General features: G+C 35.8%; 1 protein-coding gene across 2 annotated transcripts; it reads left to right on the top strand.

The window, feature by feature from the left end:
• The first annotated feature begins 3,538 nt into the window (after positions 1-3,538).
• On the top strand, positions 3,539-15,871 carry LOC136809771 (serine/arginine-rich splicing factor 5-like). Of its 2 annotated transcripts, XM_067066329.1 has the most exons (11): positions 3,539-3,755; positions 3,975-4,045; positions 4,205-4,312; positions 5,054-5,141; positions 6,804-6,877; positions 9,357-9,450; positions 9,757-9,986; positions 11,782-11,917; positions 12,382-12,535; positions 13,040-13,120; positions 14,846-15,871. In XM_067066329.1, exons 1-11 carry the CDS (start codon positions 3,573-3,575, stop codon positions 15,067-15,069), a joined length of 1,443 nt encoding a protein of 480 aa, XP_066922430.1. In that variant the 5' UTR covers positions 3,539-3,572; the 3' UTR covers positions 15,070-15,871. The 2 variants fall into 2 exon arrangements, with proteins under 2 accessions (XP_066922430.1, XP_066922439.1); XM_067066338.1 differs by lacking the exon at positions 13,040-13,120.
• The last annotated feature ends 10,363 nt before the right edge of the window (positions 15,872-26,234 follow it).

Raw genomic sequence — 26,234 nt, 5'->3', positions numbered from 1 at the left:
ACCGTTATTTCTCTTTCAAAATTGAGTTTGAAAACTCCATTCAAAACAAGCACTCCTTTGTGATTTTCTCTTAATATAGTTTGGTCTGTAGTTTGAACAATATGAATAGCCTTCAGAAGCACTTTCTTGGCATGAATCCGTGGCGCAGTGGCTAAGGCATTGGGTTTCTAAACATTGAAACTTTGCATTTAGTGGGTCCCACCGGTGGCGATCCTTCGGTAACTCATTCAGTCAGTTAGAAAACATAGAAAATAACTCACGAAGACCCAGAAAGTCCAGTTAGGGAATTTGTTAGAGCTTGACAAAGGTTTAATAGTCGCAATTGTGGGTAAAAATAAACAAGATAATGTTTAAAATTTTGAATATTTTATGTTTTAATAGGATTAAAAATCGCTAATTGATATTTTATCCATTTCTTTCTTAAAATCATCCAGGTCTTTTATGTTTGTCAATTTTGTTGGTAATTTGTTCCAGAGCCCCACCGTATTTGGTTTTAAAAGCACAGTGTGCTTATACTTACTTTGCTTGCTACATTGTCTAGGCTACAAAAAAGTGAGAAAAGACACAAACGCCATTTTAATGAGTTTTGTTATGATTTTTTTTATTGTGGCCGCGTACAGGAACTCGCCAAATGTTCCTAACTGAAGTCAGAAAAACTATGAACAAGAGACTGTCGAAAGTACAAAATAAGTCCAGATATGTCTTTCGTCTTTATGAAGAAGCCACAACCTTCATTTGAGTGCTAAAAATAGAAAATCAGCTATTCAAGAAAGATTTGCCTTCAGGCTTAAATCTCCCGCTTTGTCTATATCTTTTTCTTTTTCTTATCTTTAGGCAGGGGGGGGGGTCAGTGTACCAGAAGGTGGCATGTATCCTGGGGTGGGTGGGTGTGTAAGAAAAAAATTTGTCATGTACTACCTGTGTACTATAATTGGGGTGTTGGGTCCAAAATCGAATTTGATTTTTACTACCTGTGTACCAAAATAGGGGTGTTGGGTCCAAAATCGATGTTAAAAGTGTGGAAACAAAAAGGTTCAGAAATTATCTGCTAAAATAGAAATGTAAAGTTGTTCTATTATAAATTGATCAAGCCAAGTTTGTCCAAGATCATTCTTCCGAACTTCTTGGAATGAATTGAAATCCTACTAGATCCCACTGAAATGAAGGTTTATCGAGTCAATGTAAACATTCGAACATTTGAATTCAAACATTCAACATTGGTGCCAATTCTCACGCATTGGGTGTGAGACTCATGCATTTCCACATGGTCTTGCATAATTTTTGAAAAAAGTTTGATTTCTCACGCATTTTGGATTTTTGAGAAAATTTTTCCTGTTTTCCGATTTTTGGAAAAAAGTTTTCCCAATTTCCCGATTTCCTGATTTTCCGAACAAAAGTTTCCCCGATTTTTAGAAAAATGTTTACCCGATTTTCTGATTTTCGGAAAAAGTTTCTTTATTTTCCGGATTTTTCTAGGTAGTGCCCGGTAGTAAATGGGGGGTATGGGGTGGTTTTTTTTTTTTCCAGGTACTACCCGGTAGTAAATAGGGGGTATGGGGTGGTTTTGGGATTTTTCCATGTAGTATGGTGTACTTCAGGGGTGGGTGGGTGTCAAGTTTTGAAAAATACCTTGTAGTACACATACATGCCGCCTTCTAGTACACTGACCCCCCCTGCTTTAGGTTCTAAAAATCATGTGTGTAAGACAAATCCTAAATTAACTTTTTCGCCCTTGCAGCTAGCAGGATTTTAATTTCCTACCTAGGGATAGTACAAAAACTGGAGCTCGACTACTTTTTACTTTAAATAATTCTGATGGGGGGGGGAGAGAGTCCAGAGTCCCACAAATTATGTAACTGAAAATATTAACTGTCACATCAAATTTGAATTCAAAACCAATCATACCTAATTCCCTGTTTTTTTTAATTTAAATTAGAGGGGCTGACACCTTAAAATTTTTTATTCTAAAATGGCAGAAAAAGAAAATATAAAGTGAACTTGAACATTTATCTTTGAAAAGAGAAGAGAAATCACTATTTTCAGTTAGTCTTCCATTTGTGAAGCGTTTTTACATCACATAGAACAAGAGAAAATAGTAAAAGAACAAAGGAATTGCCCATAGCCACCATTTTGCAACCATGGGGAATCGCGATTTTACGGAAATCCTCACATCAAATAAAGCATCTTCTGAAAATTTCATTCTTCCCCATAATTGCAAAAATGAAAAACAAAGAAGCTTTCCTTTTCTGATTGTCTTTTTAATCTGCCGTGAAGTGATAAAAAATCTCTTATAGAAAGATACATTCTCCTACATAGAGGCTTTGTAGAGAAAATGGTTGTTAAAAAAGTATGTCATTTTATCTTAATAATTTTGTAAACTACTTCACAACCATGGAGCGCTGACTTTTAGTTTTATGACTTGTTCTCACTCGTTTGGTTTCCGTAATAAAAAGAAAGTTATTATTGTGAACTTTGAACCATGCTTAAAATTGAGGTACTTCCACTAACTGATTTTATAAAACGACAAGTACAAAACGCCTACTACTTAATTATACTTACTGTAAAATAGCTCGAAACAGCTTGAAGTTACCTTTAAAATATTCAGCATGTTAAAATAAGCAAAATCTGAAACTTTGATGGTAATAACCTTTTATCAAAAGTTTGAGATTTTTTGACTGTGATAAGAACTAACTATTAGAATAATATTCAAAATGAGACTAAAAGAATGACAAAGCCAACTAAAGCTTACCAAAATTGTGCTCTTTTTACAGTGTTTTATAAACTTAAAAATTAAAAAAGAGACCACTCTTTTTGGGGTTAAATTATAACAGTTCTTATATGTGCCTTTTGTTTCATTGATCTGGCTTTATTTGAGGGGAAATTATCTTCTGATGTATTTGTAAAGAAGCAGAAAATAGATATCATGAGATATTTTGCTGGGGTTTTTTAGGAAGTTTAAAAATTCCAAATATCCCTATATCTAATGTATCTTAACTGCAACTTATGCAAAAATAAAAATCAATAATATTGCACTTTTTTATTGTGTAATTTTTTTCTTGATCCTACTGTTTCTGATGTTGACACCCAAAAATAATATTTTGTTTTCTTTTTTACGTGAATGATCTTTATTTGTATTTCCTTAGTAGTAACTTAGTCTGCAATAAGCTGCTTTTCAAAAAAGATGATGTTGTCAGAGCGCTTTATGCTCAATAATTAGAAAATAGAATCAAAATTTTAAAGACAGTCTTCTAATGATGAGCTTGAACTAAATTAATTGTTGATAATTGTTTTGTGTCTCTTTTGGTGTGAACTGTAACAAGATTAATGATAGAAACATTTAATTAGCAAACAAGTATCTTATTTTTTTTTAATTTGCTCAGATTTGCTCTTACAAAGAGCATTGCATCATAATAATTCATTCTTATTGTGGAACTTCTGATGCTGTCGAAACCATCAAATTCGAGATCTTAATGAAATTTCATTCTCAAAAATTTAGATATTGGTCAAGTATTAAACTTCTATGTTACTACGTGTTCTTTTTAGTCAATTAAATAAAAACTAAGAACTTCAAGATGCCTCGTTACGATGAAGGAAGATCTGAAGGAAGATCTGTTCTTCCAACCAAAAGCATGATGGGTGGAAGACTTTACGTTGGCAAACTTCCCAGAGACATCAGAGAGCGTGATGTAGAAAAAGAGTTTCGCAGATACGGACGTGTCAAGGATATTTCCATGAAAGGAAACTACTGTTTTATCGTAAGTTTTTGTTTTTTCTCAAGTTTTCATAGCCTTGCCAGTACGCCTACCCATTTCAATCATAGTTGTCAGAGGGAAGGGTCAAGCCTTCCCTTCAATAAAGGTTGTAATCCTTATTGCAAAAAACTAACTTTGTTTGATCAGACACAACTATATTTTCAACAGAATATGTAATATTTTAAGCATGTAATATTTTGGACATTTATCATTTTTTTCTAGCAATACGAAAGCTCGAGGGATGCATCAGATGCTGTCCACGATTTACACGGTCGCATGCTTTGGGGTGAAAGGTATATATTTTTCTTACTTTGTGCTATAAATTTTTTCAATAGATATCCTGGAATATCGTTGCTTATATGCAGGTTTTAGGTGGTCCCTATTAAATGCACATTTATTGTTTTTAAATATTTTCAAAATCAGCTTAAAATAATGTCTATTATGTGTTATAGAATGTCAGTGGAGCATGCACGAACACCGAAAGAGTTTGGTTATAGAAGAGGTAGTGGTGGTGGTGGAAGTCGATACCATGATAGAGGTTACAGAAGAGATTCATACAGGTAAGTAACCCCTTGTATTGAATGAATGTAAGAAATTGTTGTATAGAAGGTTGTTTGATGTATTCCAATCACATCGAATATTTTTACCCAAAATCCAACTAGATGGTTTTTTTTAGGTATTAGTCATGTCTTGTTTTTATGAGGGGGGGGGGCACAACAATTAGGAGTTTGTTTAGTGCAAAATAATTTGCAATTTGTGAAATTTAATTCCCGCAAAAAAATCAAAAGAGCTTTCAATTTGCAAAATTTTTAATTTTTTTAAACTTATTAATAAAAAATGTTCAAATACTCTCCTTTTCTGAAGTTTTATAGCAATCTTTTGTAACAATCATGCAATCATTAAAACAAATACTTCCACTCTTAAATTAAATTAAATTACAAACACTTTCTCAAATGGCCTGACAAAATTTTCTGGTGGGGAAAAATTCTGACATTTAAAGTATACTGATTTTGGAAGGACCCCTCTTTCATACTCCTGAAATCTCAAAATTATTAAATTTCAAAATAGTGAAGTTAAGGATGAAACTCATAAGCAACATTGGATCCATCACATGGAATTACCGAAACTCAGAAATCTTTTTTCCGCTAGGACGAGACTGATTTTTTGTAATTTGGCTGCAAAGCAAATATTGCGTTGTAAAATTTACGTCATTTGCACTGCCAAATATATTTCCTTGGTGGTTTCCTTGGTTTTATTGTATGGCCCTCCCTAATTGACACAATTAACCTCTATTCCTTCAGAGACTCATACCACTCACGTAGAAGATCGCCTTTGCGTAGTGACTATCGAATTCTGGTCAAGAACCTATCAACTAGATGTGATTTCCATGTAAGTTACAATTTAGCTCCATCCTTTAGATTTGTCGCCGACCTCAAATTTAGTGTCCATGATGGGTTACATGTTTGAGGGCCTTTTAAGAGGGCTTATCTCAATGAAAGTAAGAAAGATGGAAAGAATGTCAGTTCTATTAGACACTGATCTCAATGTTGAATCTTTTTCAAAGTATTGCAAATTTACACCCTTTCTTTCTTTATTGAAAGAAAATTCTCTCTGCCAAATGGACCCGATGTTTAGCAAAAAGAGATTGATATTTCAATATTTGAGAGAAAGCAGTGTAGCCATCAATCGAAATGTTTTTGTGTATTTCTTCTTTACAGCTCGTTTTGTCGTGATCAGGGAGATTTTACGACTATTTCTCCCCGTATTTACGTAAATTTTACGAGCTGTTTTACGTTACGTTATGTTGTGTCGCTCGGTCATTCGGTCCTGAAACTTGGATTGCTATTCGTAACCATTGCCACGCGTAAATTCGTTACGAAAGAAAATGCTCGAAAACGGAATAAGCTGCCGTCACTCGCAATCGCGTTATCCTTATGCTTTGTTTACGAGCAAGCGTATACACAGACGTTATTTTCGCGTAATTTCCACGATACGTATTTACGAAATTTACAAGTTTTCGAAATTTTACACGGACGTACACAAGACGATAAAAAAGTTTAGATATTACGGCAACACTACACTTGGCTATGGAACAGGTAAGATATTGTTCTGGAAGATGGGAAAATCTCCCCCATGGTAAAATTACATGCTGAGCAGCCAAGTTTGAACTTCTTTCAAGTCTTTCACCCCGCTTTTTGTAGAGCTGGGTTAGTGCCCACTGAATACCCTTGTTGAATTCTGAGCCTACGCTCTCCAGCTTTTTTTCCCCTCGAGGATATTGATAGAAGAGCAACTTTAATTTCCATCAAATACATTTTAAAATAGACAAATTATTGTGGCTTGGATTGAACTCAGACGATGTTGAGCGAATTTGTTGTATTTACGGAGGACATTATCATTGGTAGTTATTGTCGGAGCAGACGAATTGATCAATTAATTCGACATAATCGACCGTTCTTTTATCTTGTGAATGAGCCGCATTTGGACCTGTTTTTCACTTCAAGCCTTCGGTTCGATTGATTTTTCATCACAATTGACAACTTATATAATCAATATATCCGGCTCGGAAGAAAGATTGATATGACAAGATGACGAAAAAGACGAGATGCTTGATTTTTGCATCCCTTTTTAGTAGATGGTGCGATCGATCGAAACTATTATATGGAAAATCCGCAGTCTTCGTAAACGGTAGTTCGCACATAATAACACTTGCAATGACTCTAAAAGACTCGACGAACATCCATCGGTGACACATTTTCATACACTTCAATTACAAATCATTATGCATCTACTCGAGATGTTTTTTGTCATCTGCAGGAACGGATTGATACATTTGAAATGTAATTGTCATGTTGAACATTGAGCTGCAGTTTCAATCAATGTGCAATCAGCAACATACCATCACAAACCCGATGATTCGCAATTCACAGCAACGACACAATCAACCAAATTTGAACGAGTTTAAAAGTTTTCTCATTTGGTATGGATATGAGCCATGTTACCTTTATTCTCGCTTAAATTTTATTCTTATGTTCTTTCTTTTTGTCTTAGGACTTGAAAGAAGTCTTTGGAAAAGCTGGATCCGTATTATTCGCAGACGCACACAAGAAGCGAGTCGGAGAAGGGTAAGGCTGATGTCAAAGTTACATTTCTTTACTCTTCTTTATTAAAGGAAGAAATTTTGGTGGGAAGAAAATTTGGCAGATTAGGCGGATTTTGTCCATTTATTCCCCCAAATATGTGTTATTTCAGGCTTTGAAACAGGTTTTTCCTTTTTAATGGCATTTTTGGGACAAAAATGTCCTTCTTCCGCCAAATTAAATTTTCCTCCAAATTTAATTTTTCTCAACTTCAGTTGAGCTAGAATCTGACAATGTATGTGTGTGTGTGTGTGTATGTATGTATGTCTGTCCGAAAACTTTGGGGCAGGCTGGAGACTTCAAAAATGATCGGGTTTGGCTGAAATTTGGCACACTTGTTCCTTGGGTGAATATCTGGGGGCATTTTTTCATATTTTGAAAATTTTCATTTTTAAGGACGTGGCCACGAGTTTTCGCCAAAACGAGGCTAAAACTTTGGGGCAGGCTGGAGACTTCAAAAATGATTGGTTTGGTTGAAATTTGGCAGACTTGTTCCTTGGGTGAATATCTGGGGGTATTTTTCTCATTTTTTGAAAATTTTCATTTTTAAGGGCGTGGTCACGAGTTTTCGCCAAAACGAGGCTAAAACTTTGGGGCAGGCTGGAGACTTCAAAAATGATCGGGTTTGGTTGAAATTTGGCACACTTGTTCCTTGGGTTAATATCTGGGGGTGTTTTCTCTCATTTTTTGAAAATTGTCATTTTTAAGGGCGTGGCCACGAGTTTTTGCCAAAACGAGGCTAAAACTTTGGGGCAGGCTGTAGACTTCAAAAATGATCAGATTTGGCCGAAATTTTGCACACTTGATACTTGGGCGAATCCCTGGTGGCGGTTTTTTCATTTTTTCAAAATTTCCATTTTCAAGGGCGTGGTCACAAGTTTTCGCCAAAACGAGGCTAAAACTTTTAGGCAGGCTGGAGACTTCAAGGGCTAATCCCTGTGGAAGGTTTTCATTATTCTCAACTTCAGTTGAGCTATAATCTGAGAATGTCTGTATGTCTGTCTGTATGTATGTCCGTCCGAAAACTTTAGGGCAGGCTGGACACTTCAAAAAAGGTCGGATTTGGCTGAAATTTGGCACACTTGTTCCTTGGGTGAATATCTGGGGGTGTTTTTTTCATTTTTTGAAAATTTTGATTTTTGGGGCCTGGGGACAAGTTTTTCGCCAAAACGAGGCTAAAACTTTGGGGCAGCCTGAACACTTCAAAAAAGGACGGATTTGGCTGAAATTTGGCACACTTGTTCCTTGGGTGAATATCTGGGGGTGTTTTTTTCATTTTTTGAAAATTTTGATTTTTGGGGCCTGGGGACGAGTTTTTCGCCAAAACGAGGCTAAAACTTTGGGGCAGCCTGGACACTTCAAAAAAGGTCGGATTTGGCTGAAATTTGGCACACTTGTTCCTTGGGTGAATATCTGGGGTGTTTTTTTCATTTTTTGAAAATTTTGATTTTTGGGGCCTGGGGACGAGTTTTTCGCCAAAACGAGGCTAAAACTTTGGGGCAGCCTGGACACTTCAAAAAAGGTCGGATTTGGCTGAAATTTGGCACACTTGTTCCTTGGGTGAATATCTGGGGGTGTTTTTTTCATTTTTGAAAATTTTGATTTTTGGGGCCTGGGGACGAGTTTTTCACCAAAACGAGGCTGGCAGCCTGGACACTTCAAAAAAGGTCGGATTTGGCTGAAATTTGGCACACTTGTTCCTTGGGTGAATATCTGGGGGTGTTTTTTTCATTTTTTGAAAATTTTGATTTTTGGGGCCTGGGGACGAGTTTCAGCCAAAACGGACAAAGTATATTTGCTACCTAATACTAAATATTTGAAATGTTACAATTGGGCCTTCTAATAACGGGAAAATCTGAAGTTGAGCCCAGTGCGGTGCGCACGTTCGACTATTTTATAATTTCCATTTTAAGGGGGTGGTCATGAGTTTTTAGTTGAAATTGGTTACAATTTTACAATTGGGCCTACGAATGATTTAAAAACACTGAAGTTGAGCCCAGTGCGGTTAGCACGTTCGACAGTTCAAGTTAACCGTCAAATTAAATTCCCTCTGAAAAAACTTTTTCGGCCATCCGCCAAATTAAATTCCCGCCAAAATTTCTTCCTTTAATGTACTACCCAAACATGATCAAAACTGGTGAAACATTTTCAGTAATATTTAGTAGATCCACTGATGTGTTTTCACAAACTCGACAGGCGTTTTTCAACAAAGATTTTGAACAGATGTTCTCAATCAATTGTTTTGGCTAAAATATTAAAATTTAAACTGATCTTGACTTCTCAGAAGCCTGTTTCAAATAGAGTCGATATGAAATAATTGTATTTTCAGAAGGTCAAACCAGACAGTCTCACCTTTTTATTATAATGGTCAGCTTTTCTGCCTGGCCAGCTCAGGTAGAAATAGCGAAAGATGAAAATTATGAAAAATTCTTTAAACATTGTAGTTTGCACACTTCTCTTACAGTCTGGTCGAATTCGACTCCAGAAAAGATATGGAGCGAGCTCTCAAAAAATTGAACGGACTTGAAATCAATGGAAAACCAATTCAACTGGAAATCGTAAGTCTATTTTTACTCTCGTAAATTGTCCCCATGAAAGAAATCTATTTAAGCTGGGAGAAAGTTTATTTTTGACAAATGTAATGTAATGGCTTTTTAACCAGACATGAGAATAAAAGCTCAAACTTGTTGTTATAATCAACGAATTTTCTCTCGTATTCTGTACAAAATCTCTCTTTTCATTTAAATCTCATAATCGAATGCGATATATATAAACACCGACAAGTTTCGCAAAAAATTGCTTCGTGAATCTCTAAATCGTACACTAGATTTTGTACAAAATTTCTTCAATTTCTTAACATTTAGGATGAAGTGAAACGCAGATCACGATCTCGTAGTCGTAGTCGCAGCAGAAGTCGTTCTCGAACACGATCAAGAAGCAGATCCAGAAGTCGATCGCGCAGTCGCTCAAGATCCCGCTCGCGTTCAAGATCACGTTCGCGCGGTCGCTCACACAGCCGATCAAAGAGTAGATCAAAGTCAAGATCCAAGTCTAGGTCGAGATCGAAATCAAGATCTAAGTCTCGATCACCAAGGTACTTTTATTCCTCACTCATTTCCTGTAGGAAAATCTGGGCGCTAGTCCTCATTCTGCTAGATAGTCATCGGATCCAACTGCTATTTTTATTTTTTTCTGCACAATCAAATGGCGACTTTCACTCCTCTCCGTTGGAAAATTGACACGTTCTTATTAGGCGAACCCGAAAAAAAATTTTTTTTCCGGTCCACCGGCCGGGTGAAAATTTATTTCGTCGTCACAGGCCGCATTTTTTTTCTTCGTATATCATCGTTAGGGTTAGGGTTAGTTTGTTTGTTTGTTTGTTTGAAAAACTTTTGTGAATCAGTTTTTGAGGCGTGTGATTTATCGTGTGATATTTTATATTCTACTGTAAAATGCACGCCTAGAAGTCACTTGGAATGTAGGTTTTATCCTGATCATTGTTATAGAAATGAAATTTTATTCATCTCAAACTAAACCCTGCATTGTTTTTGTTAATTCTTGCTTGCAACTCAACTTTTAAGAATGTTTTTTTTTTAATATACAACTTGGTTTTTATAAAAGAGTAAAATAAATAGAAAAATTCACAAAGTGGGGACTTTTCAGTAAGTAAACAGCTTTGTTTTTATAAAAGGAATCATGCTGACTTGTGAGTAAAATAAAAAGAAACATTCATAAAGTGAGGATTTAAAAAATTGGGGTAATGTTTCTCTCACTTTACTTTTTTCTCAAAAAAGTTCCCTTCGTTATCACAGTTTGGAGCCTTTAGCAATTGAAGATAAATATTCAAAATGAAAGAGAGTGTCCAGTTCTTAGAGATATTGTAACACAGTTGAAAATATAAACGATGAAAATTAAGTATTTGAATAATCGCACACCTAGACCACTATAAATCAAAATCTAGGCGTCCGATGATCACACGTGAATTTTTCTCATGCCGAAGCCTGTAGCGGTGTCAAGTTACTACAGATTTAAGGTAAAGAAGACCATCATTTTAACTTCTACGAGTGCTTTAAAAAATCGAGTTTTGGGATCGAAATTTAGCAAAAAGAATTATTTTGCGGCCGGCCGGGTGAGTGTTTTTTTCGTCACCCGGTGGACCGGAAACAAAAGTTTTTCGGGTTCGCCCAAGAGATCCTTAAAAATATGCGCCGTATTTTTGACGGCGGATTGAATCTAGCGATTCCCTTGTTTTCTAGTGATGTCTTTTTCAAAATTTAGGTGTAAATTTTAGTTTCAATCTGCTGTGATTTGTGTAAAAACAAGGCGGACCGCGCTAGGCCGCGCAACTTTGGTAGGATTTGGTAGGCTTCAATCCAACTATAGCCCTTCGGGCTTATACTTCAATGGGTGGGTCACTAATACGCCTGTCAACCTTTACGTTCAAAGCTGTATAGAAGGGGACTAGGTACGAGTTTACTAGGGTAGAATGGACGGTGTCAGATGTCTGAAGTCGTTGCATTGATAAGCTCACAGATATAAGTATGTAAATGTTAAGACCGGTCTCCACTTGCGCGCGCTTCGATCACACCTTTTGGCTTCAATCCTTTTTGCTTGGAAAGAAGATTACGTCTTAAAATGTAGCGTGCGCTCGAAAAAAAGAATACATTTTAACTTTTATCAGCCGTTACGTCAGATCGCGCCAATGGAGTTGCTTCATTTTTCTTTTGACCAATAGCGTGGAAGCTTTGCTCGAAAAAGTGCGATCAAAGCGCGCGCAAGTGGAGACCGGCCTTTAGTCGAGCCTGGTAAAGGGCATCCAATCCAATCGTTACTTTAGAATTGATAGCTGTACGAAATATCGGTTGAAATATACTCCCTCTTTATTCTAGGCGTTCTCGTTCACGCTCGAAATCTCGTTCGGCCGAACGTAAATCGGCGGGCGGTGAAGAAAAGAAGGAGGTGAAGAAAGAGCAAAGCGACGATGAGATGTTTGATGAAGCGGAACGATCTGTTAAACGAAATAAGGTATATTTTCTTCTCCATTGTTGACTACATATCTTAAGTCCGACTCAAAATTTATTGAACACTTTACTTTTTAAAGAAATTTCTCAGCACCTATTTATGCTATGTCAAAAAATTTTTCCAATGTGGATTGGCTCAGTCGACATAGCAGTTGCACAGTGATACGTCCTCCGTTTTTAGTTCGCCATCAAACTGAGGTGTAAGTCCTTGATAATGATATTGTTAAAAAAATATACACCGCTTATTTCCTACAAAATTGCTTGAATAATATTCCATCCTCCATCCACTACTGCTCCAAGTAGCGAGCACCTCACCAATTTTTCATCTCGTTAATAGCATAGAAAAAGCGCGGATGACGTCTAATATAAGCTACGTTAGAAGCTCCTTTTCATTACATTTCAGGAGCGACAGAAGTATTTACCTATAATATTTTAAACGCAAATAAAATTGTTATCGTTACATTTCAGGAGCGACGGAAGGAGAAGGGTGACGCATCGGAGAGTGAGGGTGAAGGAGGCGAAAAAGCGAAGAAGTCTGAAGGTGGCGATGACGATGAAGAAATTGTGGAAGAAATTATTGAGGAAGAAGTCGAAGTTGAAGAAGAAGTCGAGGAGAGTGAAGGTAAGAATAAGTTGTTCTTACGGTGTTCTTTTAAGTTGTTTCTAAGCTTGTTTTTCTTTTGATATTGTTCTTGAAAGAAAACCAGGAGAGTGAAATTTAAAAAGAATTTGTGGAGTTCTTCTAAAATTAAAATGGCTTGAACTGTAGAAGAAAAGTTAAAGAAAAGTTAAAGTAAGAGGTTATAATTTAGGATAATAAAAGTTTTCTTTTCGTATTTGACTCTGGCTGTCTTCTTAGGTTGTTTTATAGTTTTGAGTAGCAGTAAAAGAATTTGAGAGAATCACGATTCGGGGCTAGGGGAGGTTATCTATGTTATACACTTCTTGTTAGACAAATCATATTTTAATTCTACCTAAAAACCGAATAGGACTTTTCAAGGCCAACTAACCTTAGAACAGCTTTATTATCAGAATTTGAGGTGAATTTTGTTCATAGTGTTTATCTTCAGAATAGGAAGAGAGAATAGTTTCAAAATATTTTGATGTTGCATGCATGTACGTTTAGAAGAAGAACAGATTGTCCAAGAAATGAGTGAAATCAAAGTTGGAGAAGAACAAACTAAAACAAGAAAGACAGGTACTGAAGGTAAGTAATAAGTGATCATATATAATACACCCGAATGGATTTATTTTATCATCAACTGCTCTTATGTGCTCATGGTTTTCAGGTTGAAATGTTTTCTTAAGATTTTTTCTCACTTCGCTACTTTGTTGCATTTAGGGGCCTGAAATCATAAACTTCTTTACAATTTTGAAAATTCCAGCCTCGAATTGCTCTTAACTCTTTAGCCTCTCTTAAAATTAGTTCTTAAAACACAAGATTAGTGATATACGGAAATAAAAGTAATTTGAGGACAGGAATAAGGTGTTCTTTGGTTCTAAAGTAATTTTTTAGGATACTGTATTACTTCGAATAAACGCCCCTTCTTTTAAACGCTCCCGTCGAATAAAGGCCCCTCCTAAAATCCAAACAATTTAATAACCCCCCGGGTCATTTCATCCGAAGTAATACGGTATATAAGCTCAAACATGGACTGACGTCTGTATTTTGAACAATAGCCTGCACAAAATAAGATCTGCATGAAGGAAATAAAAACTTAATCTAGGAACGATAGTCAGGGTAGTTTTTCTCTATGGAACAAGGTAGTTTTTATTACGTTTTTAGATTCGCGATGCATTATTCTGTAGATTGAAGTAAGCGTTGTCAATTAAGTTTTTCCGAGGTGCTTTTTTTTGCATAGTTATACTAACTATTAGGTTATACTTTCTTTGCAGTCCTGTTTGTGTTACGTAAAGTTTTTTTCTACGTGTTTTTTTAGGCAGGGTCATGGCGTTCTAAATTTGTTTAAGGGCTCTGACCATAGTGAATTTTTAATATTTGCCACGTACAAAATATAAATTTCTGCTTGATGTAGTCCACAAAACTGGGGCATGTTAAACATTTTCTGTTAGACAAATTATCCTTGTTTTTGAGTCTGAAAACTTAAGAATCGCAATGAAAAAATTTGATGAAGAAGAAAATGAAGAATTTTGCGAAGAAGAGTATTTCAACTTTGAAGAGCTTATTTTCGGCGAAGAAAAAATATTTTGAAATTTTTTTTGCGGTAGATGGTTTATCTTTTACCGAACTAAAAATAGATTTTCGGAAAATTTTTCTAAAAGCTTATTTGTCTCAAAATCTTGAAAATATTGCTTTTTGACCAGTTTTTCAACCCAATTTTTCATAGATAAACAGCCATAACTTTTACCGAACTAATTTAGAAAATTTTTCCGAAAAATTTAAAACAGTTCAATTCTTTGCGAACAGTTTGAAAAAACTTCGAAACAAAAAGGTTAATTACCCATTAAAACTTAGCACTTTTTATAAAAGAAGGTAATGCAACATATTATTAACGTCTTTTTAAAGTTCATAGCGTCATTTTTGTAACTAAATTCTTAATTACTCTTAAGGGATTTGATTAAAAAGCTATTTATATAGGCAATTCTTTGTTAAAAGTGTTAAAGAACCTAAAACATACCTTTTATGTTCAAACACTAAAATCTATTTTTTGACTATGGTCAGAGCCCTTAAGATACAAATAGCCTGAATGAAAATTTGTCTAGCGAACGCTTTTCCATGTTTATTTTTTATTATTTTTTTTTTACACTTTCATACTGAAACAGATTGTGAATTCTCCTTCGCCCAGCAGATCAAGGTTCCGTCATCAAATGATAGTTTTTCCTATAAACATGCGTGTGATCCCTTTGGTACCCTTGAATTTCTTGATTATTCAATCATCTGAATTGTTTTCTTTTCTTTTTTTTCTCAAAGGAAACAAGAAAAATACAGAAGACGCTAAAGAAGAAAACGGGCAAATGGAAGTTGACGAAAATGGAGATGAGCGCTCACAAGATGATGACGCGGCCGCCAGTCCAGACGCCGAAGCCGATGGTAAACGCACACGCGGTCGAAAAGCAGCCGCCTCGTCCGCGCGTAGCACGCGAAGAAGTTCGAGGCGAGCATCGAAGCCAACGGAAGAGGAGGCGGATGAATGATGAGGAGAAGTACGCATGCGTCAATTTATGTTTTTTATAATGGAGAGTTTTCATATTGTTAACTTGATGCAATGAGAGAGTATTTTTAACGAAGATTTTAACTAAAACCGCAAACACCATCAAACAATAAACATCGGTATTGGACTTATACAGTATTTTAAATCATACACGCGATTTGGAATGTCGCTCAACAAAAATTACATGTAAATTTATTGGTTTTTCATTGACCAACCTTTTAAACCAAAAAAAGGTAAAATTCATGACCAGTTTTTTAAACCAGGAAGTTAAAATAGAATGGAAGAATATAGATTCTCATTTTTATTTTCAAAAAAGGACTTTAACAAAAATATTATTGAGCAATTTTTTTTGCCATTCTAAAACCTCAGTGTGTAAATATGTTTTATTTTTGCCTTGTAGTTTTAAACCTCTCTGACTTGAAATACGATGAATCTGGTACTGTTCTTCGAATACCATTGGTAATTTCGCTAGGAAGCTCTTCACTTTGACTTTGATTCAAAACCCTGTTGTACTTTTTCCACCGTAAGACTGAGTAGAAAACTAAATTGAACCTTAAGGTTACTTGATAGCAGAAATAAAAAATCCGCAAAAAAGGCCAATTTTATTACCAGGAAAATTATGTCTCACGGTATCCTTTTAGTACTATAAATAAGGGATTTTTTTGTGTATTTGATATTAACAATGTCAACATCTTGTACATTTTAAAAGATTTTCTTTTTATTCCAATAAAAAATGTTTTAATGACAGAAAAGAAAATATCTGGGAATCAACAAGTATCTGATTACGATTGAGTGACAATTCGACTTTGTGTATAGCCACTTGTATCATCATGACCAGTGGCGTTGTGGCAGGGGGGGCCGGGGGGGCCATGGCCCCCCCAGCGGAGCTTTTTTGAAGGGGCGCCGAAGAGCAAGGGGCGCCAAAAGAGATTTTTTTAAACGCCCCAATCTTAAAAATCATACTTTATGCGCCTTAAATTGCGCCCAGGACCAATTTTACTGAGATAAAATACTTGCAATTTTTTTCGCTCGCTTCGCTCGCAATACAGTTAATGGGTAACTTCTTTGCTATCTAGCTAATTTATAAGTTTTTTTGTGTACAATATAGCATTATTAAATGTAAAGCTAACTGCGTCCCAAGACCAATCTGCTGACAACAATATTGACATCATAAAACATCTATTTTTTCGCTCACTTCGCTCGCTTCGCTCGCATAACACATTGTTTCTTTAAGTTTCTTTTCACTCTAGCAAGTGTCAAATTTGTCTATTTTTATTTAGTGATTTAGGGTATCTTGGCAGTTGATTTAAAAAAATTTTCTAGTCGGCCCCAACCATGGTGGGGCCTGTTTTTCCCTTTTCCATTCATCAAAGATAAATCTACTCTTCTCCACTAAATATAGACTAGTAAACTAGTCGTTGAAAACAGACCCATATACAAAAAATTCAAGCTCCAAATAAAAAGAATCAAAGAGGTGAGGTCTTTTCTGTCTTTTCTCTCGCGTGTGCTGAATATTTAATTAGTGTTTACATTATTTGATTGACAGTTTTATTATAAATAAGTAATAACCGACTAGTTTACTAGTCTACACTAAATATTCCCTTCCTCGTTATGCCTAGGCAAATGAATTTGGTAAAAGTTTAAAAAATGATGGGTGGGGACACCATTTTGAAAAATTGGAGGGGGGCGCCATTTAAAAAAAATTGACTTTGGCCCCTCCAGAAAAATTTTCCCACAACGCCACTGATCATGACAGTCTCAACCAAATCTACTTTGGCCTGTACATATGCTTAAATTTCTTTTGTTCTGTGACAAAAGATATATATTGTTTTCCAGGCCTAATCTCAGTCTTGCTATGATTATAAATAATAAAGCGTGCACCTACATTTGCGAGTCAGACTAAACATCGGCCGAAACTCCAACAACTCGATTGTCTATCTAAGCAAAATCTTTAGCTTTGCCCCAAATATTTTAGGCTTCTGCCCATCCTCTAGCGAAAATAGTTTCTTATAGATATATGAAAAGAATATCCATAGGGCTAAAATAAATCTCGCTAAAACCATTGAGTTTCAAGCCCGAAGGGCTAGAGGTCAATCTCTAACCTTTCTCAGGCAAGAAAAATTGAAGCCTTAAAATATGCGCCGTATTTTTGATGACGGATTGAATCTAGCAATTCCTTTGTTTTCGAGTGATATATTTTTCGAAATTAAGCGGTAAATTTTAGATTCAATCTGTCATTTGTGTAAAAACCAGGCGGGTCGCTCAAGGCCGCGCAACTTTGGTAGGATTTGTTGGCTTCAAATCCTACCAAGGAGATTGACCTCTAGCCCTTCGGGCTTGAAACTCAATGGCTAAAACACGCCGAATCGACAGATCGCTAAAATTTATCCGCGCGAAACTTCTGGTTATATTGCCTTGATACATTTTTATTAATAAGAAGGGTTTCGGTGCAAAGAAATGCTAGAAACGAATTCAGTCAATATTGTAATACAAGTATTAGCCTGGAGATCCATGCTATGATTTCTTATTCTATATACTGATGGCGAAATATATAGCATGGTGTGGGCTGACAGTTTGAATTTCCCATATTTTAATAACGGTTGAAAACACAGCCAATCAAATCCTGTTATTGTTTCACTGGTCACACTTTCTTAAAGAAAGCGCTAGTTCCGAAATTTGGTTTTTATTTTAGTAAGTGAGGACAGCGCTAAATTCGAATTTCCCACTGTAATTTTTTTGAGGCCAAAATCGGACTCACAGCTCTGACCCGTCAAGTATTCATCAGATTCAAAAAAAATACGCAGACGGGTTCCTGTCTATACAAGTATTCGCTAAAATTTATCCACGCAAAATTTTTTGATTCGCTAAAAAAATTCCAAAAAAATCAAGATTTTCCTGACTCGCTAATATGCGCCAAAATTAGTCTCGCTAAAATTTCTACGATTAATAAAGTAATCGTCAGCCGTGCAAAATTACTCGAATCTGATTGGTTTAGAGGAGTGCGATTAATCGTTAATTGCACTATTACCACTTTTTGCACTCTTCGGCGGGGGGACACTTTTGTCCCCTTATTCTTTTCTCTATCCCAAGTCCTGTGTCAGAGACTTTTTTTTACTATACTAGATATAGCTTACACTAACTGCCACCTTTGAAACAATATGTTTAAATGTTATTACTATTATTTATTTATTTACTTATTTTTATCCTTTTATTTCTAGACGCAGGAAACTTTTATTTTAGGGAAGTCGATTTTATGATGAAAAAAAAGTTCTGTAATGGGAGATTAACTTTCTTTAAAAGTGGCAATTACAAGACAATAATTCGGCGTGCATGGGGAATAAAATATAAGCATAAAGTTTGGTTACATGTAGAAATAAATGTGAAGGTTTTCTTTTTTTCTAAAAATACCAATGTAAAGAATCTATCTAAATAAATAAAAATGATGGGTTAGTTTTAAAAATGACAATATAAACAATCCATCCAAATAAAAATGATGGGCTAAGCGGTTTTTCTATATGCAATAAATCTAAATAAGTACAAATCACAACAATGACTCCTTTATAACTGCTTTAAACTGCATCCCATTGAACGAACCCTCCCCAATTTCTTGCTGGTTATCTTGTAAAATATATATAGGGATAAGTATCAAGAATCTTAGTGCGGAAATGGGAATCTTATACAAAACAACGGTACCACTGGAGTTTTTAATGATTCAAAATGAAAATCCTGATTAGCAAAAGGTATATCAAGATCGGTGAAGTTCGATATTGAAGATTGATTTATTACCTTGTTGCCCATTTCTTACGGCTTATTAGCAGACGCTCACGCTAAAAAGCTTAAGAGCCATTTTTTTTTAAATCTTCAGAATAAAGAAAGTGTGATACCTCACCCTCCTAATGATTGTAAGGGATCGTTTAGGCTAGAGCTGTTGCGCTAGCAATTTTAACTGGAACCATTTGAGCTACAAAAACACTGATTGAACTTGATCGAACTACGATATAAGTAATCAAAGTTTAATCAAACTGAAGATTTTCCGGTAAAGTTCGATTACTGTTCGATCAGGTTCAGTAATTAAACACCTAACCGTTCGATTTCGTTCGATGAAATTTGATGGTTCGATAACGAAAATCGGTTTGATAGGGTTCGGTTGACATCGCCTGGGCTGGCATCGAGGAGGAAACGCTGGAACTTTTTTCTCAACCAAACTCATTGAACACCAATCAAACTTCATCAGATAAAAAACTGACTATTTGTCACAACTGGTTAACATTTAACACATTACTATCTGGTGAAAAAAGGAAAAAAAGATCATACCTGTGCTGTTTGTAGTTTTAGTGAAGAAGAGGGCTATGTGTTGATGTTTGCTGTTAGTGCTGTTATTGATATGAAATTGATTGTGGAAAATTAACTCTTTTTGTACTACTTACTGAGCATTATCAATTTATTGGTGCATTCACTAACTACACAAACATAAAATACTTAGTAGTAAACGAATAATGAACCTCTTTAAATACTCTACAAAAGACCAGAAAACGTGATAAAGATTTATACAGCAGCAGCAAGCTTCAAAAGAAAAGCATGTGCAATGGTGCAATCAAGCAGCCATTAAAAGGTTCTCACGATGAATGTTTACAAAGGCTTGGTTACACTTCTTACACTAACGTATTTTAATTATTGAGGAAAGCGCTGTTTTTTATCTTTGTGAGTGAGTCCACCTTTAGAATATTGGTCGTAGTACGCCCGCAGCCAAACACCCACGCCATAATTTGCGCCCCAAAATTATTGCCCGGATAAACTACGGAATGTAAAACATACGGAAACTGAAAGACGGCAAAAACAACAAAAAAAAAAACAGCGAAAAAATTTAACCCGCCTCTCACTCATCGCGAAACTATTAAGCCACCTACGCTCCGCTCGATGGTAATAATAAAAAACAAAGACATTTTTTTTCTTCAATATAAAAAAGAACAAGACGACTTAAAGTCGAAAATTTCGCCTAAAGTTTTTAAACTGCATGGGAAAAAACAAGAAGTAGAGATGGAAGCTAATCTGAAGTCTACTTTACATCGAGCCTTGAGCAAGTGACGAATATTTTTCCGCGACAAAGTTTTCCCCGATAAGGTAAATATGTATGTTCATATTGCGCGCCATCCCTTGATTACTTTATGAGAATTAATTACCGGAAGGCTATATTACCTTCTATCGAGAGTTATTGATTTGATTCTTATAAAGTATATGCTTATAAGAAAAATAGATATGCTCATATTGCGCGTCATTCCTTGTTAACTTTGTAAGAACTTATTACCGAAGGGTATATCGCCGTCTATCAAGAGTTATTGATTAGATTCTTATAAAGTATAGGCTTATAAAAAAAATAAATATGCTTATATTGTGCGCCATCCCTTGTTTACTTTGTAAGAACTAATTACCGAAACGTATATCACCGTCTATCAAGAGTTATTGAGTTGATTCTTATAAAGTATATGCTTATAAGAAAAATAGATATGCTCATATTGTGCGCCATCCCTTGTTTACTTTCTAATAACTAATTACCGAAAGGTATATCACCGTCTATCGAGAGTTATTGATTTGATTCTTATAAAGTATATGCTTATAAGAAAAATATATATGCTCATATTGTGCGCCATCCCTTGTTTACTTAGTAAGAACTAATTACCGAAAGGTATATTACCGTCTATCGAGAGTTATTAATTAGATTCTTATAAAGTATATGCTTATAAGAAAAACAAATATGCTCATATTGTGCGCCATCCCTTGTTTACTTTGTAAGAACTAATTACCGAAAGGTATATCACCGTCTATCAAGAGTTATTGATTTGATTCTTATAAAGTATATGCTTATAAGAAAAATAAATATGCTCACATTGCGCGGCATCCCTTGTTTACTTTGTAAGAACTAATTACCGAAAGGTATATCACCGTCTATCAAGAGTTATTAATTTGATTCTTATAAAGTATATGCTTATAAGAAAAATAGATATGCTCATATTGTGCGCCATCCCTTGTTTACTTTGTAAGAACTAATTATCGAAGGCTATATCACCGTCTATCAAGAGTTATTGATTTGATTCTTATAAAGTATATGCTTATAAGAAAAATAAATATGCTCACATTGCGCACCATCCCTAGTTTACTTTGTAAGAACTAATTACCGAAGGCTGTATCACCATCTATCAAGAGTTATTGATTTGATTCTTATAAAGTATATGCTTATAAGAAAAATAGATATGCTCATATTGTGCGCCATCCCTTGTTTACTTTGTAAGAACTAATTACCGAAAGGTATATCACCGTCTATCAAGAGTTATTGATTTGATTCTTATAAAGTATATGCTTATAAGAAAAATAAATATGCTCACATTGCGCGGCATCCCTTGTTTACTTTGTAAGAACTAATTACCGAAGGGTATATCACCGTTTATCAAGAGTTATCGATTTGATTCTCATAAAGTATATCCTTATAAGAAAAATAAATATGCTCATATTGTGCGCCATCCCTTGTTTACTTTGTAAGAACTAATTACCGGAAGGTATATCACCGTCTATCAAGAGTTATTGATTAGATTCTTATAAAGTATATCCTTATAAGAAAAATAAATATGCTCATATTGTGCGCCATCCCTTATTTACTTTGTAAGAACTAACTACCGAAGGCTGTATCACCGTCTATCAAGAGTTATCGATATGATTCTTATTAAGTATATGCTTATAAGAAAATAAAGAAAAAATCAAAACTGTGAAGCTAAAGACACAAAGATATATGACGTAATCCAAAGAAAACCCGCGAAAATGATCCGTGGTTATACGAGCGTGTAATTTGTAAATTGAATTTAGTGAGTTTGTCCACCGTATCGAGTACTTTCGTTTTCTAATTTTTTTATTACACCGCCGCCGCGAAAGGCTATCGTAATACTTTCGCTAAGCGAAATTAACAAAGAAATTCGCTTTGTGTACATAAGTTGCATTGCAATTCGAATGTCAAAAATTTTCCCTTTTTCTAAAAAAACTATGATTTACTAATGATTATTTACTGACGATTACCTCGGAATCGTATGTTTTTCGTGCAATTGCACTTCAGACCATACGATTACTAGTACTAATTTGGTGAAAAAAATTTGGTGAAAAAAATTTGTTTGAAAGCCTGAAAACATTAGGAATTTAGGGAATGAGTAAAACAATTAAAGTTTGGCGGTTGGAGGAAAATAATTATTTTGGCAAGAACTTAATTCGGCGGATTTGTGCAAAATTTCTTCATTTAAGGTACAAATATTTTGATTTCAAATATCCCAAACCTAAACAGTGTATATTGCAAAACCCACCATCCGTCCATTAATTTTTCGCGGATTACTCTTAGGTGCCAAATAAACACCCCCCCCCCGCTTGTTAATTTTTGGGTTTTCAGAAGTACATTTTCCAACCCTGCCGGACCTTATTAGGACCCCCCTGTTTATTAATTTTTAAGAATATTTTCAGTTGGCAAAAAGAAGTCCCCTTATTTTGCTCCAAAAAGCCTGATTTTAGCCTATATACCTTATTTTTGGGTTTCAGAAGTACAATTTCCAATCCCCCCGGAAATTAGGTCCCCCCGTTTATTAAAATTTCGAAAATTTTCCAACCCGCCCGTTTTTTCGACCCCCCCCCGTTTATTTGGCACCTAAGAGTACTATATGGCGAGATAATATTTCACAATTTTGTGCTATTTCTTCTATTTTACTGCCAAACTATTATACAATGTTGGTTGTAAAATACAAAAAATTTGTTCAGATTTTGGGAGCAATGGAATGTAGCTAGCCGTGGAATGTCTTTTTTTACTTGACCTCTACCAAACTTTTTTAAATAGATAAAAAATGACAACTTGAAAAATATTTCAGGCCAACATATATGCTTATGTTATGCTTAGGAATTCTGCAAATCTGAGCCTTCATATGCTTATAAGCGTTATGCTTATAAAAAAAAACATGTACGCGCTTCTTCGATGGCAAAAAACATGTTAAAAAAGTGGTCTTATTTTGACGCATTTTTTGGAATTTAATTCAAAAAAATTTGGTGAATAAGACCTTTCAAATTTCCATTGGGACTTATTTTCACGGTTGACAACCAAATCCACGAAATCCGCGAAATTTAGTCCTCGCGAAAATTATTCTCATTAAAGTACACCTGATACATCGAAAGTCGGTAAAAGTGTAGACATATTCTCACCATCTATCATACAGTATACCAGCCAATATTTCCCAACCTGGGCCCAAGATATTTGGGTTAGGACCAGTGAGAGACCCTTCGATGGTGTTAAGAAAGGGGCCCCTTCCTCGGATTTCGATCCTTACAGAGTACACTATTTGTTCCCTTAAGGTGCTGCCCCAGGGAGGGGGATGGGTATTAGGCAAAAATTGGTGCTGGGTATGTGCGGACGGTGGGTCGGAGGGTCGCAAAATTCACGATTTCTAGGAATTTTTTTTGACTTAGAGTGAAAAAGTTGTAAAAAAGTCTCTCTAAGGGTAGAGAATTTTTCAAAAAATCGAAGAAAATTTTTCAAAAAAGTCTCTCTAAAAGGTAAGGGTCACCTTTTCAGTAGCCTATGCTAGACGTCACCCGCGTTTTTTTACGCAATTAACGCCTATTCCACTTTGCGACTTTTTCGAATGTTTTGAGCCCAGGTTTTCGGGCTCCAAACTAGTTTTGACGTCACTTTAAACTTTTGAAGCCCTTGCAGTAGGGAAAAATCGAATTTGCGTCAAAACACTTGAAAGGCGACAAAGTGGAACTCACTAAGAAACGAGATGAAAAATCCCGGTTTTTAGTGAGGTACTCGCTACCTTTTCAGCAAAAATCATTCTTTCATCAGGGTCGGTTTTTGGAGGTCCTATCCGCACTAAAAAGGGTATACTTTAAGGGCAGAAACTTTCGCGGGCAGAAACTTTGTGCAAATAGTTTATCTTTCATTTATATTAGCATATCACTCTTTCGATTGAAGAAAAAATGAGATTTGAAATAATTTTTTATTCACTTTCCCCAGCCACTCGCGAAAGTTATTGCTACTAAAATTGAACATTCACAAAAAACCGCGAAAGTTTCTTCCGTAAAATTTTCTTCAAAAAGTAAAAATCGCGAAACTTAAATCCGCGAAATTTTGCGACATTTCGGTCTCGCGAAACTTTCTGCCCGCGAAAGTTTCTGCCCTTAAAGTAGTACACTGTATTATAGTACTGTATCCCTTTTCTACCTAACTAGTAACTTAAAAATTAATCGTAATACCCTTCATCTGCCAACCTTAGTACCCCCTCCCTCGCCCGGGGCGCCCGGAGGTACTGCATGTGGTTTGTAGAGTTTTGTAGAGGTTTGCGATTCAGACCAGCAAAAAATGGTGGTATTAGTTTAACACCACCTCACAACCGCCCCCTCTAAATAAAAAGCACGCGCGACCGATCGATCGAATGTTTCCAGAAAAAAGAAGACGTTCTATTGCAAATCGAATGTTTACAAAAATTGTGCTCTCACGAGTTAAATTTTTCTGATAATGCGCTAAAAAATATTTTCTCTTCTGTAGGTGCAGGTAGGAGCCACGAGGCCAGGATGACTGCTAAACTCTGCTGTCTGCACCTGATTGATTGAAACTCTTTGATGCAGTTCAGCATTCCATTTTGAAGCAAATCCCACGAAATTTAGTGAAGGCTATTTTTGTTTTGGTTTCGGACACGTTGATCAAGTGGAAAAGATGAAAAAGAGACGCAGTCCCAGAAGACCAAGATGCATTCAAAAAAAATAAGGTATACTAGTATACATTTGAATTGTTATTGAATTTCTTTCACTGGTCTGAATACTCTATCTGAGGAAAATAGCCAGCTGAACCATTTGAGGGGGGGGGGGGGCTGGGAGAAGAATTTTCTAGGTGGGAAATCTTTGACCAATCAATTTTATCATCACCACCTTCAACTACACCAGGGGATGTCAATCGAATCGATCGAAGTCAATCGAAGTCGATCGAAGTGATCGGTCGAATCAATCGAAGTCGATCGAAGTGATTGTCGAATCGATCGAAGACGATCGAAGATTTACATTTTTTTTCCTCTTTATGATCGACTTCGATCGACTTTGATTGACTTCGATTGCTTCGATCGCTTCGATCGCTTCGATTGACATCCCCTGGACTACATTATGTCAAACTGGCAAATTAACCCCCCTTGTTGGATGTTTGTTTCATGGTGAAGAGCACCTATGCCAATTTTTATGATATAACACTCCTGTGTCACGGTTACACTGTAAAATTTAGCTTAAATTTCGTTTTCGGTGGAAAAATCCCCTACAATTTCGGTAATTTTAGCGAGTTTATGTATTCGCACTTTTGAGGACGGTAGGTGATTGAAGCAATTTGGAATATATATAACCCGCAGTTCCGACCCGCAAAATCATGGACGATAAAAGTGCTGATTTACCGTCTTCCTCAGATGGTCAGGAACTAGTCAAATTAGAACCTTACCGTCTCCGTTGCTGAAAAACACACATACATAAACTCGGTAATATCACTGACCTTGAAGCCGACGGGAACGCGTCACTGGAGCTTAAAACGTGGAAGCTGTCAGATAATAATATTTGGTAAATTTGAGACCCTGTCCGAACAAACAATCGAAAAATCCTCAACAGTGCAGGTAAAATTTTTTTCTGGAAAAGCCCATTGTCCAAAATAACCAAAAGTCGAATCCTGTCAGATATTTTCAGAGCCTAAAAAGGGATCCTGATTAGCGGCACGTCCCCGTACCTAATTTTGCCAAAGAGACACCCTTCGGGGTTCCACTGGATTTTTTGAGCTTTGAATAATAGAATTTCTATCCCCTTCTTCGGAAGAAGTTGGACTGTGTGAGACAGGGGTCTATCATAACACTTCGAGACTTGCGTTTGTATCAAAAAATGGGATGTTCCATAAAAATTACATACAGGGGGTGGACGAACCTTTTCAAGGCAAAGAAAGATTTTTAGAAATGTGTGGATATAAAATGGAATGGCCCAATATCAAGCGCGGTAGATTATACTCCCTTTGGGACTACAAAAGCCAGAAATAGTTGAAGCTAATATGATAGAAATCTTTATAATGTCCAATTAATCACGTTATCTTATCAATTTCATAAAAAATCA

The sequence above is a fragment of the Clytia hemisphaerica genome, unplaced genomic scaffold (assembly GCF_902728285.1).
Source record: "Clytia hemisphaerica strain Z4C2 unplaced genomic scaffold, Clytia hemisphaerica genome assembly, whole genome shotgun sequence".
In the NCBI taxonomy this organism is placed as follows: Eukaryota; Metazoa; Cnidaria; class Hydrozoa; order Leptothecata; family Clytiidae; genus Clytia; species Clytia hemisphaerica.
This window is presented reverse-complemented; position numbering and strand designations above follow the sequence as displayed.